The sequence below is a fragment of the Acomys minous genome, assembly GCF_964271855.1.
Source record: "Acomys minous genome assembly, chromosome: 17".
Classification (NCBI taxonomy): domain Eukaryota; kingdom Metazoa; phylum Chordata; class Mammalia; order Rodentia; family Muridae; genus Acomys; species Acomys minous.
Genome location: NC_140500.1, coordinates 60,701,998 through 60,717,044, shown reverse-complemented (window position 1 = coordinate 60,717,044; position 15,047 = coordinate 60,701,998). Strand labels below are relative to the sequence as shown.

The 15,047-nt window shown below is 54.8% G+C and overlaps 2 protein-coding genes and 1 long non-coding RNA gene across 5 annotated transcripts; 2 read left to right on the top strand and 1 right to left on the bottom strand.

Annotated features, from left to right (window-relative positions):
* Window positions 1–116: 116 nt before the first annotated feature.
* DQX1 (DEAQ-box RNA dependent ATPase 1) lies at window positions 117–9,947 on the top strand. The gene is made up of 13 exons (XM_084766196.1): window positions 117–395; window positions 483–566; window positions 752–997; window positions 1,209–1,402; window positions 1,740–2,127; window positions 2,475–2,708; window positions 2,798–2,897; window positions 3,001–3,159; window positions 3,252–3,443; window positions 7,332–7,451; window positions 7,606–7,796; window positions 9,242–9,432; window positions 9,600–9,947. Exons 3-13 carry the CDS (start codon window positions 770–772, stop codon window positions 9,754–9,756), a joined length of 2,154 nt encoding a protein of 717 aa, XP_084622322.1. The 5' UTR covers window positions 117–395; window positions 483–566; window positions 752–769; the 3' UTR covers window positions 9,757–9,947.
* A 1,169-nt stretch (window positions 9,948–11,116) lies between these two features.
* TLX2 (T cell leukemia homeobox 2) lies at window positions 11,117–13,438 on the bottom strand. 2 transcript variants are annotated; one of them, XM_084765553.1, is made up of 3 exons: window positions 12,462–13,438; window positions 11,841–11,974; window positions 11,117–11,761 (listed from the first exon to the last, which is right to left on the bottom strand). In XM_084765553.1, exons 1-3 carry the CDS (start codon window positions 12,862–12,864, stop codon window positions 11,486–11,488), a joined length of 813 nt encoding a protein of 270 aa, XP_084621679.1. In that variant the 5' UTR covers window positions 12,865–13,438; the 3' UTR covers window positions 11,117–11,485. The 2 variants fall into 2 exon arrangements, with proteins under 2 accessions (XP_084621679.1, XP_084621678.1); XM_084765552.1 differs by having other exon boundaries at window positions 11,841–12,078; window positions 12,462–13,436.
* LOC311588329 lies at window positions 11,907–14,649 on the top strand. 2 transcript variants are annotated; one of them, XR_014776154.1, is made up of 3 exons: window positions 11,907–11,993; window positions 12,172–12,244; window positions 13,451–14,649. It is a non-coding gene; the product is annotated as an uncharacterized lncRNA (long non-coding RNA). The 2 variants fall into 2 exon arrangements; XR_014776155.1 differs by having other exon boundaries at window positions 12,172–12,511.
* Window positions 14,650–15,047: the final 398 nt, after the last annotated feature.

Here is a 15,047-nt window from a genome sequence, read left to right as displayed (position 1 = left end):
TTAAAAGTCCCTTGAGTAGGTTCCTTTTCCTTGGTTCAAGAGTTATATGGGTGAGGATGGTCAGAATGAAACTCTGAGATTATCTCATGCTAAACTGAAGTCAAAACAACTGGATCCCAGCTTGGTGGTATTGGGAGGCTGTCGCTGCAAAACTACAAGTCCCAGAATGCATTTCATGAGCACAAGTCTTGCTTTCCTTAGCTTCCTAACTAAGTTAACCAAGGTGGAGCAAAAGGCCCCACCCCCAAAAATCAAGCTATGGGATTGGAGTTTGAGTTCAGTAAGGGTGGGGCCGGAATTTACCTTTGTACTCCAGGCTGGCCTGGGTTGGTGGTGCCTGGCTGGGTGTGTCCAGAACTGCCTGCCATCCTGACACGTCTCAGAGCTGCTGCCAGGTTTGAATCCAGGATCATTATGGCCCTGCTGTCCCACTCTCTTTTCCAAATTTCTTACTTATTTTCCCCTTTGGGTCCTTCCCACAGATTACTATGCTGCTTGTGACTCCTGCTTCCCCACAAGGGCCCCTGTGCTAGTCACAAGATCTTTACTGCTCAACTACACGCAGGGTAAAAGTCCACTTGCGATGGCCCCTTAGAAACACCCAGCACTGCTTCCTGGCGAGCAAGTACTGCTGGGAAGGATGGACCCCAACGAATTAGCCCTGCGGGTTGAGGTTGGGGATCAAGCTGAGATGGGAATTTGGTCTCAGTCACCAGATCCGAGGCCTTACCGGCTGCCCTGCTTTCCGTAGGTTCTATGGACAGCCACCATGGCCTCTGGGCTGGCAGAAGAGTCTGAACCAAGTCCTGGGGAGTCTGAACTGGCTGTGAACCCCTTTGATGGGCTCCCCTTCTCTTCCCGCTACTATGAGCTGCTTGAGCAGCGGAGAGCCTTGCCCATCTGGGCTGCCCGCTTCCTGTTCTTGGAGCACTTGGAGAGTAGCCCCACTGGGGTGGTGCTGGTGTCTGGGGAGCCCGGCTCTGGCAAGAGCACCCAGGTGGAGGAAGATTGCGGGAGAGGACAGAGGGCAGGGTTCAGTGGGTAAAGAACGGGCATGTGGGAAAGGTGAGCAAAGGAAGGTGGGTTAGGCTGCCCCCGTGGGTAGTGAAGGTTCAGGGATCCCAGTTGAGCTGGCCAGAGTTCCTGCCGCACTTGTGTCTGACGCCCTCCAGTATCCTGACCACCGCTCCTAACCTTTCCCTACCCAGATCCCTCAGTGGTGTGCAGAGTTTGCACTGGCCAGGGGATTCCAGGCTGGCCAGGTTACAGTCACCCAGCCCCACCCTCTGGCAGCCATGAGCCTGGCTTCAAGGGTGGCGGATGAGATGGACCTGACTCTGGGTCTTGAGATTGGATACAGCATCCCTCAGGAAGACTGCACCGGGCCCAACACCATGCTCAGGTGGGCCATTTGCAGTCTGATGCGAGGCTAATTCCCATGACTGAGTGGAAACAAACCTAGTTGCCTAGCTCCTCCCCCTACCCTCAGCTTAACCTGCCCTTAAGTCACGTGGTACAAACCTCATCCTCACCACAAGACACAGGATACAGTGTGTGAACCAAGTGTCCTCAGCAGAGATGTGGGGGGCCACGCTTAGTGGTCCACAGGCTTAGGAAGTCCATGACGACAATTTTTCCGACCTTCAATATCAAAATCTAGGCACCTTGGGGAAAAAATGCCTGGACTTGGGTCTGGTCCATGTCCACACTGACTCCCTGCCCACTACCAATGTCAACAGGTTCTGCTGGGACAGGCTGCTTCTACAGGAAGTAGCCTCAACCCGGGGCCCCGGAGCCTGGAGTGTGCTGATTCTGGATGAGGCTCAGGAGCGCTCAGTGGCCTCAGATTCACTGCAGGGGCTCCTGCGAGACACCAGACTGAGAAACCTTCCAGGGGACCCCCGAGTGGTTGTGGTTACTGACCCAGCCCTTGAACCCAAACTCCAAGCTTTCTGGGGCAATTCTCCCATTGTGCGTGTTCCCAGAGTGGCTGGTGGAAATCCCACCCTTATCTACAAGGACACTGTCCCCACTGACCTAGTGAAAGCTGCCTGCCAAGCTGTGCTTGAGCTGTGTCGGCAGGAAGAGACCCCTGGAGATGTGCTGGTGTACCTGCCCAGTGAGGAGGTAAACAAAAGCAAAAAATGCATTGTGGGAAGCATTCCTACGCTGCTTTCCTGTCCAGGGCCAACACGTTAGGAATAGTGGTTGAATTTACTTTTCGCTGGAGCCCTGACAGGGAGCAAGGACTTCAGAATAAAGAATTCTGCCACCCACTTTTAAAAATAATTCCTTATAATGCAGAGCTTTGTGCATAGCGAACTGATAATGTCCCTGACTTGAGAAGTGTATGTCTTTTCTCAGAGAGAAGGGCCTTAGCTTTCATCAGTTTGTCCAAAAGCTCTGTGCTGCTCCCCACTCCCCCCCCCCCAAAAAAAGTAAGAACTGCCCTAATGCCCCACCCCTCTCCTCAGGAAATTTCCCTGTGCTGTGAAGCCTTGTCCAGGGAGCTGGGGATGCTGGCTCTCCAAGGCTCCCCACCGCGGGTGCTGCCCCTTCACCCAGGCTGTGGACAAGCCATCCAGGCAGTATATGAGGACACAGACACGAGTGTCCGGACGATCGTGGTCACTCATTGGCTGGCGGATTTCTCCTTCTCCCTCCCTTCCATCCAGCATGTCATTGACTCGGGACTGGAACTTCGAAGTGTGAGTGAGAAAAATGAGGGGGAGCGGAGCCTCTGGTAGGAATGGACCACTCTGATCTGTCTTGGCCTTGTTTGGGGGCTGAATGACAGGTTTACAATCCTCGGATCCGGGCAGAATCCCAGGTGTTGAGACCAATTAGCAAATGTCAGGCAGAGGCAAGACTGCTTCGGGCAAGGGGGTTCCCACCAGGTAAGAGCCTTTCTCCTCAGACCAAAAACAAAAAAAAAAAAAACAAAAAAAACCACCTCATACAAGCAATGAGAATCCACTCCCCAGACCTTTCTCCTCTCAGGATCCTGCCTCCGCCTGTACTCTAAGACCATTCTAGAACTAGAGGCTCCCCCACTGCCCTACCCCAAACTGTGTGAAGAGAATCTGAGCTCCCTGGTGTTGCTCCTAATGAGGAAACAGATTGCAGAACCAGGGGAGTGCCACTTCCTGGACCGGCCTGGTGAGCCCCCCACCCCATCCCATCCTGCCCCCAGGGCTGCCTCTGACTGCCAGGTCAGACCATGTGATGGCTAAGCCCTGTGTCCTTGCCAGCCCCAGAAGCACTGATGCAGGCCCTGGAAGACTTAGACTATCTGGCTGCCCTGGATGACGATGGGGACCTGTCGGACCTGGGAATCATCCTGTCGGAATTTCCCCTGCCCCCTGAGCTGGCCAAAGCCCTGCTGGCCTCCTGCGAGTTTAACTGTGTGGATGAAATGCTCACTCTGGCTGCCATGCTCACTGGTACCTTTCCAGCTTTAGTCTACCCTGGGTTAAAAGAATTCTGCCACTTGTTAATCAGGATCTTGGTTTTTTTGTTGTTGTTGTTGTTGTTGTTGTTGTTTTGGTTTGGGTTTTGTTTTGTTTTTCCTGCACTGGGAATCTTACCCAGGCCCTCCTGTGGGTTAGGCAGCTGTCCTGGGGTGCAGTTAGAGTCACAGGTCCGTCAGCCTTCCCACCCCTCACAGCACCTAGAGAACCAGGTGTCTACCCATCTCTTCCCGTCGTCTCCCAAAGCCTTTTTCTCCAATGCTTCTTTCTCCTTGGTGTCCAATCTCACCCAGGTTGACTACATCCACTCCCCTGTCTGCTGCAGTCCTCCCCTTTAGCCGTGCAACATACTCCCCACCCCACCCAGGCTGTTCTGGGTATGGCTTGCCTGGTCCTGTCCAGCTTCAGGACCGTATCCCCTGAGATGACAGCTCACTAGTGAGGTTAAGCATTTCTTCATCTTCTTTGAATTGAGGATGCTAACTACTTCTACTTCAAAACTGTCTCCTCCCTATGCCTCTGTGATATCACTTTTATTTATTGGGGGGTCCTGGGTTTTGTTTTATTTTGTTTTGTTTTTACAACTTATCTTTTCTTGGTTTTTCGAGACAGGGTTTCTCTGTGTATCCTTGGGTGTCCTGGATTCATTTTGTAGACCAGGCTGGCCTCAAACTCAAGTGATCCACCTGCCTCTGCCTCCCGAGTGCTGGGATTAAAGGCGTACACCACCATGCCCGGCAAGGGGGTGGTGGTGCTGTTTTTTATTTGACGTAGTGCACATGCAAGTATACATACATAAAATGTGGTTTGTATATGTACATGAGTGTGCATGCACTCTGAGGCCAGAGGACAATGTCAGCTGTCCTGCTCTTTCACTCTCTCCTTTATCCCCATGAGGCTGCCTCTCTTGCTAAATCTGGAGCTGGGCTGGTATCTCAAGTGCAAGTGATCCTCCTATCTGCTTGCGCTCTCTCTCTCTCTCTCTCTCTCTCTCTCTCTCTCTCTCTCTCTTTATTTGTTTTGTTTCATTTTGTTTCGCAGTGTAACCTGGGCTGTCTTGGAACTCACTATGTAGTCCAGGCTGGCCTTGAAGTCAGACATCCACCTGCCTCTGCCTCCCAAGGGCTGGGATTAAAGGCATGCGCTCCCATCACCTGGCTCAGCCCCTGTGGTTTGAAGATGCTAGGTGTGTGTGACCATAACAGGTGGCATTTTCATACGTACCTGGAATTTGAACTTAGGCCTTCATGCTTATGTAACAAGTACTCTTAACCCCTGAGCCTCCTCCCCAGCAATCAATCACCCTTGGGTTTTTTCTTTGTTTGTTTTTTTATTTTGTTCAGTTTTAGACAAGGCTTCTCTTTGTGTAGCCTGGGCTGTCCTAGACTTTCTCTGTAGACCAGGCTGGTCTCGAACTCACAGAGATCCGCCTGCCTCTGCCTCCCCGAGTGCTGGGATTACAGGCGTGCACCACCATGCCCAACTCATGCCTCTTCTTTCTGAGGATCTTGCTTTGTAGCCCTAGCTGGCCTTGAGCTTGAGATCTTTGTGGCTCAGTCGCCCAGACTCTGGGATTACAGGCGTGCATCACCATGTCCAGCATCCTGTAGTTTCCATCCCACTTCTGTGGCCATGCTGTCTTCACCTCTTCCTTGAGATCCCCCCTACCACCACCACCAATAACATTCTTTTACATCTTAAGAAGGAGGAGATGAGGCAAAGGGGAGAAGGTGAGGAAGGAGAGAGAAAAAAGAGGGACACAGGAAGAAAGGAAAGTAGAGGGGAGAGAGATCCAATTCCCCACCCCCAAGATTTCATTTTTCTGTGTAAGCCTGCGTGATTGTACATCACGGCATGCAGTACCAGTGGAGGCCATAAGAGGGCGTCTGATCCCCCTGGAACTGGGATTAAAGGTGCTTGTTGGACACCATATAGGTGCTGGGAACCAAACACAGGTCCTCTGCAAGAGCAGCCAGTGCTCTTACCTACTGTGCCATCTCTCCAGCTCCGTGCTCTTCTCTCTTTTTTAAAAGTACTATTATGTATGAACATGATGTATGATGTGGGGTGACAGGGGTGTGCCATAGCTCATGTGTGGTCAGGGGACAAGACTGTAGAATTGGTTCTTTCTTTCCCCCTATATGTGGGGTTCTGGGGATTGAACCAGGCGGCTTAGGCTTGTGCACTATATGCTGAGCCATTTTGAAGGCTTACTTTTAGGTGGGCGTACGATTTTACTCTGTAGTGCAGGCTAGCCTGGAATCCACTGTATACCCCGTGCTAGTCTTAAACTTGCAGCAATCCTCCTGTCGTAGCCTCCCTCCCAGGTAGTAGGATAACAGGCATGTGCCACAACCCTTAGCTTTCCTAGGAAAACATTTCTACCAGACTAGTTCATAGTGTCTCTGCTCGGTGCTGAACCCACGCATTCTCTCCACAGGCCCCTCCTACCACACTACCATCTTCCTCTCTGTTCCGCCTCAGACAGCCCATCACCTCTCCTGTCCTCACCCTATACTAAGCTGTCCCTAGAGTTCCCCTTCATAGCTCCTATGTGTGTTGTTCAGAATCATCTGCTCTCTGCACAGTCACAGCCAAGGCCAGCCAGTGTTGAGCCCTCCTCCCTTCCACGGTCCCCTAACCAGGCATGTGGACCAGCACCTGGACTTTCTTACTTTAACATTCATCCTCAGTGGCTGGTCTTGCCTCCTATAGTGTGCAGACTTTTTTGTGTCACACAGTCTGCCTCTGCCCCTGACCACTCCAGCGTCCTTTGCCATTCTGCCACATCACTAAACGACATGGCTTCTAGTGCCCTGGATAAGCTGTTAGCCTCTGTGCCATGCTGTTCCCACAGCCACAAATGGTCCCCTTGTCCCTTCCGCACTCACACTTCTGACACTGGCCCAAGGATTGCTTGCTTTTTTTTTTTTTTCTCTGACTTCCACCCTTGTCTCCACCACCAAAGCCTGCACAAACTCACCTTCTCTTTGCTTTCAGAAAGCCAAACATACCAGTTTTTCTTAGCATTCCCTTCCTGGTTGGACTTTCCCACCAAATTTGTGTGTGTTGTGTTGGGGGGGGGTGTGGGTCATACATCCGTGTGCTTGCAATGCAAAGGCCAAAGGAAGCAGCTCAACTTTTCTGCTGGGCTGAGTAAGCTCCCAGGATCTGCCTGTCTCTACCCACCAGGTTCTGGCGTTACAGGCACAGGTAGCCGTTCTAAGCTTTTTTTTTTTTTAATGTGGGTAGTGGGGATTCGAACTCAAGTCTTTATTCTTATAAGCAAGTGTCCACTAAGTGATCTTCCCAGCCTTTCTCCAACCAGACTCTAATCTCCTTAAAGGCAAAAAAACAAAAAACAACTGGCCTTCATTTCCAGCCATTAGTATCTAGGGGAAGATGGGTTCCAGGACCCTCTGTGGATCCCACAGTCCACTGGTTCTTCTGCCTCTCAGGAGAAAATGCATCAGTGCTGAATGTAGCACGTGCATATTCTCCTACATACTTTAAATAACCCCCAGGTTACTTACAGCACCCCATACTGTGTGCAAGGTATGTAAATGCTACCCTACATTACTTAAGAAACAGTAGCCAAGGGTAATCTGCATGATCTCTATAGATGTAGGTTTCTCTGAGTACTTTTAGTTGATTGAATCCACAGACGCAGGGCCGTGGATGTGTGGATGTGGAGGGTTAGCTGCATTTGTCTCCAAAGCATGACCGAGTACAGAACACCTGGGATCTATTGTCTTTTGAATTAAGCTCCCTGCAGGATTGCTCTGCCTTTTCTGTATTCTCCTCCCCAAGCTACGGTCCTCCCTGATTCTTCCCGAACTGTCTTCCTATCTCCGCGTCCAGCTGCTCCTGGGTTCACCCGTCCTCCCCTGTGTGCAGAGGAAGCTGCTTTGCGTCGGGCCCTGGAGCACGCCGATGGCGACCACAGCTCTCTGATCCAGGTTTACGAAGCCTTTGCACAAAGTAAGTGGCTTGGCCTGCGCCCTGCAGAGACTCCCAGGAAACATCCAATCAGCCAGCAGACCGCTGTGCTCAGGAAGAGGAGGAGGTCCTTGGGCCAAGGGTCATCTTTGTGCATCTTAAGGACTTATTCCAGCTGTTTCCTTCCTTCTCCAAGGTGGAGCAGAGGAGGCTTGGTGTCAGGCTCGGGGTCTAAACTGGGCAGCATTGTGTCGAGCCCGGAAACTCCGAGCAGAGCTCCTGGAACTCATGCACCGGATAGAGCTGCCAGTGTCCCAGCCAGCCTTTGGCTCGGAGCAGAATCGCAGAGATCTTCAGAGAGCACTGCTCTCAGGATACTTCCTCAAGGTTAGGGAGAGGGCGAAATGAAAGGCATTTGGCCTGGTGTGGCGGGGCGCATCTTTTAATCCCAGCACTCCAGAGGCAGGCAGGGCTCTCTTAATTTGAGGCCAGCCTGGTCTACATAGTCTGTTCTAGGACAGCTAGGACTACACAGGATGAGTCTATTGTCCAGAGGGTGGGCGTGGGGGATGGCTGGGGGGTTGACTTAGCAGTTAAGGGCACTGATTGCTTTCTCAGAGGGCCCAGGCTCACCGTCCTTAACTCCGGTTCCAGGGAGCTCAACACTTTTCTGAATGTCAAGGGCAAGCACATGGAGTGTGTACATACATACAGGCAAAACACTCGTGCACATAAGATAAAATAAATAAATCTTTTTTTAATTTTAGAAAGAAAAAAAGAATCAAAAGGCAGGGGGGAGGGCTAGGGGAAGAGCCGAGTAAGTAAAGCGCCTTGCTTCCCTCTCAAGGGCAGACTTTGATTCCCCAGAGCTGTGGGTTCACTGTAGTTCTAACACTGGGGAGGCAGAGACACTCGGGTCCCTGGAGCTGGCTAGTGAGCCAGCCTGGCCTCATGGCAGGTTCCAGGTTCTGTCTCCAAAAAAGGGTAAATGGCATCCAAGGAATGGCACCCAAGATTGACTCCCCAAGATTAACACATACACACACACTCTCTCACACACACACATACTCTCTCTCTCACACACACACACACACACACACACACACATACATTCTCTCTCACACATACACATTCTCTCTCACACACACACACACATACTCTCTCTCTCTCACACACACACACTCACACACACACACACACTCACACACACACATACATTCTCTCTCACACATACACATTCTCTCTCTCACACACACTCACACACACACACACACACTCACACACACACACACTCACAATTTCTTAGAACCAGGAGTCTGAGGGTTTAAAGCACAGGAGGCTGTGGAAAATGCCATATGGTGAAGCAAGGACCAGACCTCAACTAGTGATTTCCTTTTAGGCTCTGCAACACTCAGTCCTCTCATGCCCCTTCTTTTCTTCTCTCTTTTTAAAGACAATGGTGGGACAGACAGGGTCTCATGTTGCCCAAGCTGGCTTCAGACTTCTCTTTTCTTCCTTTTTTTTTTTTTAATTATTTATTATGCGTACAATGTTTTGCCTGAATATACAACTGCACTCCTGAAGAGGGCACCAGATTGTTGTGAGCCACCATGTGCTTGCTGGGAATTGAACTCAGGACCTTTGGAAGAGCAGGCAGTGCTCTTAACCTGTGAGCCATCTCTCCAGGCTTTCTACGTAGCTCAGCCTGGCCTCAAACGCCTGCTCCTCCGGCCTCTGCTTCCCTGATGGTGGGATTACCAGCACTGGCCTCTTCCTCTTTATTTTCTGTGCTCTGTTCCTTAATCCCTTCCATGTATTTGTGTTTCAATGAGGTGGCCCGAGACACAGACGGGACTGGAAATTACTTGCTTCTCACCCATAAACACGTAGCCCAGCTGTCCTCATCCTGCAGCTACCGAAATCGCAGGGCTCCAGCCCATCCCCCGGAGTGGGTGCTGTACCACAGCTTCTCCATATCCAAAGACAACTGCCTCTGCGTTGTCTCTGAGATTCAACCGGAGATGTGAGTGTCCTCACCTTCACTCTTAACACTGCCCCTTCCCCTCCCCGGGGGTGGGGGGAGGGAGGGGGAGGGACCAAACCCAAAGCCGGAGTGTGAGACTTAACAAGAGGGTTTGTGAAGGGGTGGGTGGGAAATGCCGATGACCTCATTGGGACTTTCTTCAATAGGCTGGTGGAGCTAGCCCCTTCGTACTTCCTGAGTAACCTGCCCCCCAGTGAGAGCAGAGACCTCCTGAACCAGCTGAGAGAAGGAGCTGCACAGCCATCTGCTGAGCCTGAATCTTCCTCTTCCCGGGAGTATGGTGATGGCTGTGCTCTGCAGTGAGCTGCTTAAGGAATGGAGCCAGCCTCACCATGCAACACCAAGGCAGTCAGCCAGACTTAGAGATCCAAAGCGTAGGGCCAGATGAACTCCCCGGAGCCCAAGGGCCTGTCTGTGGACAAGGGAGCAAATGCTGGGCCCCACGCAACCTTGCACTCTCCTTAGGACTATAAAAGATTTTTCTATGATGCCAAGTTCGATTGTGGTTCCGTGGTGCTGTATACAATGTCCGTGAGTGAGAGATGGCACTTGAGAAAAGAGGCCGGGCTTCTGAGGTGCAGCCTCTTGCCGGCCTCAGACCAAGCCTTTGTGCTGCCTGATGAAGCTGCCCCTAACAGAGACAGTGAGCGCTCCCTGTCACAGTGTCCCAGCCTCTGGCAGAAACAAGATGGGGACAATAGGATGACACAAAACATTCCCTTTAAACCAGAAAAGGCTTTGTGTACATCCAACTCAACTCTCAGAAAGCCTCCTGCGGACTCTGACTCACCTGCAGTCTGTCATCTTTCTAATTTTTCATTGTATTGTGTGTGTGTGTGTGTGTGTGTGTGTGCGCGCACACACACACACACACACACACACACACACGTGAGCGCACATGAGCATGCCATAACACACATGTGGTGGTCAGGACAATTCGAAGAAATCAGTTCTCTTCCACCAAGTTGGTCCTAGAGATAAAACTCAGGAGAACTGCTGGTGCCTTTCTAAAAAACGTCCTGTTTTTCTTCTTCCTGGCTGGGTACTCCTTCCCTTCTCCCGCCCCTTATTCTAATAATTTCTGAGTCCATCACTTTTCCTGCACATTGTAAATGTGTTTGTGGAATATGGTGGAAAGAAAGGCTTAATCCATGTAACTCCCCAGAGTTCCCTCCTCCCCTCACCCCTCACCCACCCCCCACCCCCACCCCCACCCCCGGAGCTCTTGGCCTCCCATTCCATCTGTCTCCACCCCTGTGAAGTCAGCAAGCTCCCCCAAAGGCAGCCATCCGGAAGTTTTTCTCTCTGAATCTAACTTGAGCTTTGCCTACTGTTAATCGTGCCACAGGCCCCCCACTTTCCCTTTCGTGATCCACAGCGCCACTGACTGCCTTGGCCTCCACACCTCCAGTCCTGAGTCACCTTTGAGTCTTCCTAGGTTTGCATGTCTCCCGCTCACTCTAACACTGGGCCCATGAACTGGCCACCGGCTCCTGCTCTCCGGTCTCTGACCCTACATGGCCCCGGAGCCACGCTGTCTTCCTAGCTTTTCTCCCCTGAGTATGTAGTATCTCTCTTACCTACAGCATAAGTGCGTTGAGACTCTCAAGGGGGGAGGGGGAGGTGGCCCGCAGGTTGGACAAACCACATGACAATGGGAGAGTGAATCAAGAAGGAATCCTTAGCGATTGTTTTACAGATGAGGGATGAGGTGGACATTCAGCCCCTGTCACAGTCAGCCACATTCTTGAGTGCCAGCACCTCTTCCACTACCCGACTGTTTTTACCTTAACACCAACTCAGTGGCCCCGTCCCAGCCGGACCCGAGCTCTGAGCCCACTCAGGGCAGAATCCCAAGTGCCTTGCCGGGTCCCTCTCTGAGTGACTACTACATCCAGCAGGTTGCCCTATCGACCCCCATTCCAGCGGGTCCGGTTGAAAAAAAAAAAAAAACACGCCATGAAGGACGGAGTCAAAGTGCAGGCCAGGGGCCACTGGTGGCCAAGGAGCCTCAAAGGACAGTTTCAGGCCTTCAGCTCCTCATGCTCCGCTGGCACCTGGCCACGGTGGCGCTCCTCGAGCAAAGGTCTCTCACACCACCGAGGCGAGCCCGGACACTGAAGCCACCTTGTTGTCCTCGGCCCACGGCTGCAGATTCTGCAGCGCGAAGAGCGATGAGTTGTGCAGGCAGAGCGGGTCCGGTGGCAGCGGTGGCCGCAGCGGCCTGGGCAGCGCTTCCTGCTGCAGGTGGAGCAGCAGGCGGCCCGCGCGGTGCCGCTCCGCCTCCCGCTCCTCCGCCGTCTGGCGCCTGGGCGAGCGGAGAGCCGGGGTCAGCGGACCACCCGGTCCTTCCCCGCCACTCGGCCCGCCCGCGCCCCGCGCCTCACCGCCACTTGGTGCGTCGGTTCTGGAACCAGGTCTTGACCTGCGCGTCCGTCATGCGCAGGGCCTTGGCCAGCGCCGCCCTCTCTGCCGAGGCCAGGTACTTCTGGCGCAGGAAGCGACGCTCCAACTCCAGCACCTGCGAGCGGGAAAAGGAGGTGCGCGGCTTCTTGCGCTTCGGGGGGGTCCGGTTTTGGTAGGGGTGGCCTATTCGACGTGTCCCAGAGAAGGGCGAGAGCGCAGCTACCGGGCGGAAGAGCAGGGCAAAGTTTGGGGGTGGTCGGAGGTTGACACTGACAAGAGATCCCCTAGTCCTCACGGGGCCCTCATCCACAGAGGTCTCGTTCAAGAAGGGGCCAAGGAAGAATCCGGTTCCTCCCAAACGTCACCCTGCCCCTCCTCGCAGTAGGTATGGCGGGACTGCAGAGGAAGGGAGCATGCACCCGAGACAGCAGCTCTCTCTTTACTTGCCTCTCCTCTGTGGAACCGAGAGATTTGGGGTCCGGGAAGGTCCAGGGGGATGAGCAGAGGGGAGGGATTAAAGGAGTAGTGGAGTTGGAGCAGAAAGCTAAGAAGCGAAGAAACGGGTCAAGAGGGAAGGACACCGAGGGGTTGAGCAATCTCACCCGTGAGCCTGTCCTTTGCAAAGCGGCGGCCGCTGTCCATCCAGGGGAAGGTGAGTCCCGCTAGGCCCCCAGCACCACCCAAACCGGAGGGTCCGGGCACCGCGGGAGCCGCACCCGAGGGCGGCGGCGGCACCGGCAGCGGGCGGTGCGCCGGGACACGGATCACGCCGCCGGGGCCCACTCCCGAGCCTCTAGGCAACGGGGCCAGAGAGCCGGCTGCAGCGTAGCCCGAGGCTCCGTGGAATCCACCGGAGAACGCTGCATTCTCCCCGTGGCTCTGGCCCGCCTGCCCCGGGCCCAGACCGCTCCCCGGGGGTTCGGGGCCGCTCAGGATCTGATCAATGCCGAAGCTGATGGGTTCGTGGTGCGGAAGGTGGTGAGGAGCCAACACCGCGGGCTCCATGGGGCCAAGCCGGAGAGGACCAGGAGGTTGGATGGCTGGGAAGGGTGTTTCTGACAGCTGCGGAAGCCCGGTGGCCGCGCGCTCGGGACAGCAGCTTCAGGGGCCTGCGGGGCAGGCCACGGCCGGGCGCCGGGGCCCCAGGGACCACAATATCCCCGTGTACTGGGAGCTGCCGCGCCCGTGCCCGCCCCTCCCGGGCGTCCGCGCAGGGACTCGCATCCCGGAGGAGCGTAGCCGGCGGGGATCCCGGGAGCGCAGGTGGACGCTAGGTTGCCCAGGCCGCTGCCGGCGTCCAGTGTGGAGAGAGGTGGCCAGCTTCAGGCTGGGGCAGTCAGTGACTGACAGATCGGCCTCGGGTGGGCAGAGGGGGCTGAAGGAGGCCAGGGGCGGGGCTCCGCCGTTAAAGAGAAAGGGATGGCTGGATGTGCCAGGCGCAGGCAGAGGAGGGCGCGGGTGTCAGGAAGGCGCGGTGCGCGGGAGGGGCCGCTGACTCAGCCGGGATGCTCTAGCACCCACATCCTCTCCGGCCTCCGCCTTCGGGCTGCCTCGACCTCGCGGGCTCCTCAGCAGGTGCTTCTTTCCCTAGCCCCCACTCTTCGCCTCCCGATGGGTGCAGCTGGCCAGCTCCTGGATTCGTTGTGGTCCCTACCCAAATGCCCTCTGAGACCAAATCTCGTTGTGGCTTCCTGGCTGTGTAAGAAGCGGCTGGGAAACGGCGATCCGCGACCTGGAGTCCCAGGAAGAGTCCAAGTGGCAAGGCGTGTTCGGTGGGCTCGGGCAGGAAACGGATATCTGAGCTTGGGTCGTGGCACACCTCCTGGCTTTTCCTGTAGCACTTCCCACCCTGCTTGTCTTGACCGGCCAGGAATTACTGCCCTTTTTCTTAGAATTTCGATTTTCTGAAATTGCTGTAACTCGGACCGTGTGTCAAACGGACCTACCCCGGCCTCCACCGCGGGATTCCACACCTCTAATTTGCATCTCGGAAAGCTACCCTTACACACTGTCTTCCTTCTCTAAGGCGAAAGGGCTACACACTGGGGGCTCGCTGAGGCCCTGGGTGGCTCCCGGCTCTGCACCCTACCGACACTTCAGCCCCACCCAAGCCCCAGAAAAAACGCTCCAGCCAAGGAAAGTGGGGGCAGGCTCAAACGGCTCGGTGACCTTGTGACCTCTGGGCGCGGACCCAGGAGCTGGGAGTGTGTGACCTCCTCGTCCTTCCTTGGGATGGGACCCCAGCCGAGCGGGCCCCTAAGCCGAAGACACGCCCCCGTCGCCACCCTGCCCGGTGCAGGCCGCCATAATCGGGTTAGCTGGGCCGGAATTACATTACCTTCCCCAGCCCGCCCTGGCCCTGGGGGGGGCCCTGGCGCCTCGGAGCCGGTGAGACTGGGCTCGGGGAGGGGCGCAGCGGGTGGGCACGAAGGAGATGCTCAGGCTGCCTTGGGCACATCGTGGCCAGAAGACCCCGCCCCGCTATGCCAAGCCTGGACCTTCACCCTTACTCACCTCAGGGCTCAGCTCCACCCTATGGCTTTCCCGCGTGAAGCGAAGTGACTAGCAAGTACAGACCTCCCTGAAACTACTGTTCCTCTGGTTATTTCTCCAGGATCCCCCATGGGAAAGGCGCCCCTCCTTTCTCCCAGCAGATGGGCTGGCAGCCTGGCGCCTGGGGCAGGGTGAAGGGGTCTTTTCTCTCCTGGGAACCAGGATATTTGGGCATCTGGACAGGAACATAAAAGTAGATAAAAGTAGGCCCTCCTCCCCAGGCTCTCCGAAGCCTGCCCGGGGGTGGGGGTGGGGTGGGGTGGGAATGGAGGGTAGTGTTTAGGGGCTCGGGGGGGCATTAATACTTTGTGGGAGCCCTATGCCACCTTGGCCACCTCAATTCTTTTCAGCTATTCCTTCCACCTCTCTGGTCACGGGTCGGGGGAGGGGACAATTTGGCAACGGTGCTTTTTATGTCCCTAGAGAAAACAATCACTTCTCCCCTGCGCAAAGCCCTTCCTGTGCCGAGCAGGTGGGTGAGGCTACATCGAACATGAAGCACAGAATACACACGTCACTGGATGGGACCAGCCTAGGGACCTGGCCTAGAAAGGCAGTCCCCGGCAGGGGTTTAGCTTGCAGGTGTGCTAGGAGGGCAAGCTTCATGAGGGAAAGTAACTGTGTCTCTCGCCACC

What these genes read in the sequence shown, in the direction of transcription:
- TLX2 (XM_084765552.1), bottom strand. Translation starts at nt 12,864, where the DNA reads ATGGAGCCCGCGGTGTTGGCTCCTCACCACCTTCCGCACCACGAACCC. An exon ending in TGCAAAGGACAGGCTCACGG is followed by an intron (nt 12,079 to 12,461) that starts GTGAGATTGCTC and finishes TCCGCCCGGTAG; the next exon opens with CTGCGCTCTCGCCCTTCTCT. An exon ending in AACCGACGCACCAAGTGGCG is followed by an intron (nt 11,762 to 11,840) that starts GTGAGGCGCGGG and finishes CCGCTCGCCCAG; the next exon opens with GCGCCAGACGGCGGAGGAGC.
- DQX1 (XM_084766196.1), top strand. Translation starts at nt 770, where the DNA reads ATGGCCTCTGGGCTGGCAGAAGAGTCTGAACCAAGTCCTGGGGAGTCT. An exon ending in GGGCCCAACACCATGCTCAG is followed by an intron (nt 1,403 to 1,739) that starts GTGGGCCATTTG and finishes CAATGTCAACAG; the next exon opens with GTTCTGCTGGGACAGGCTGC. An exon ending in GGCAAGGGGGTTCCCACCAG is followed by an intron (nt 2,898 to 3,000) that starts GTAAGAGCCTTT and finishes TTCTCCTCTCAG; the next exon opens with GATCCTGCCTCCGCCTGTAC.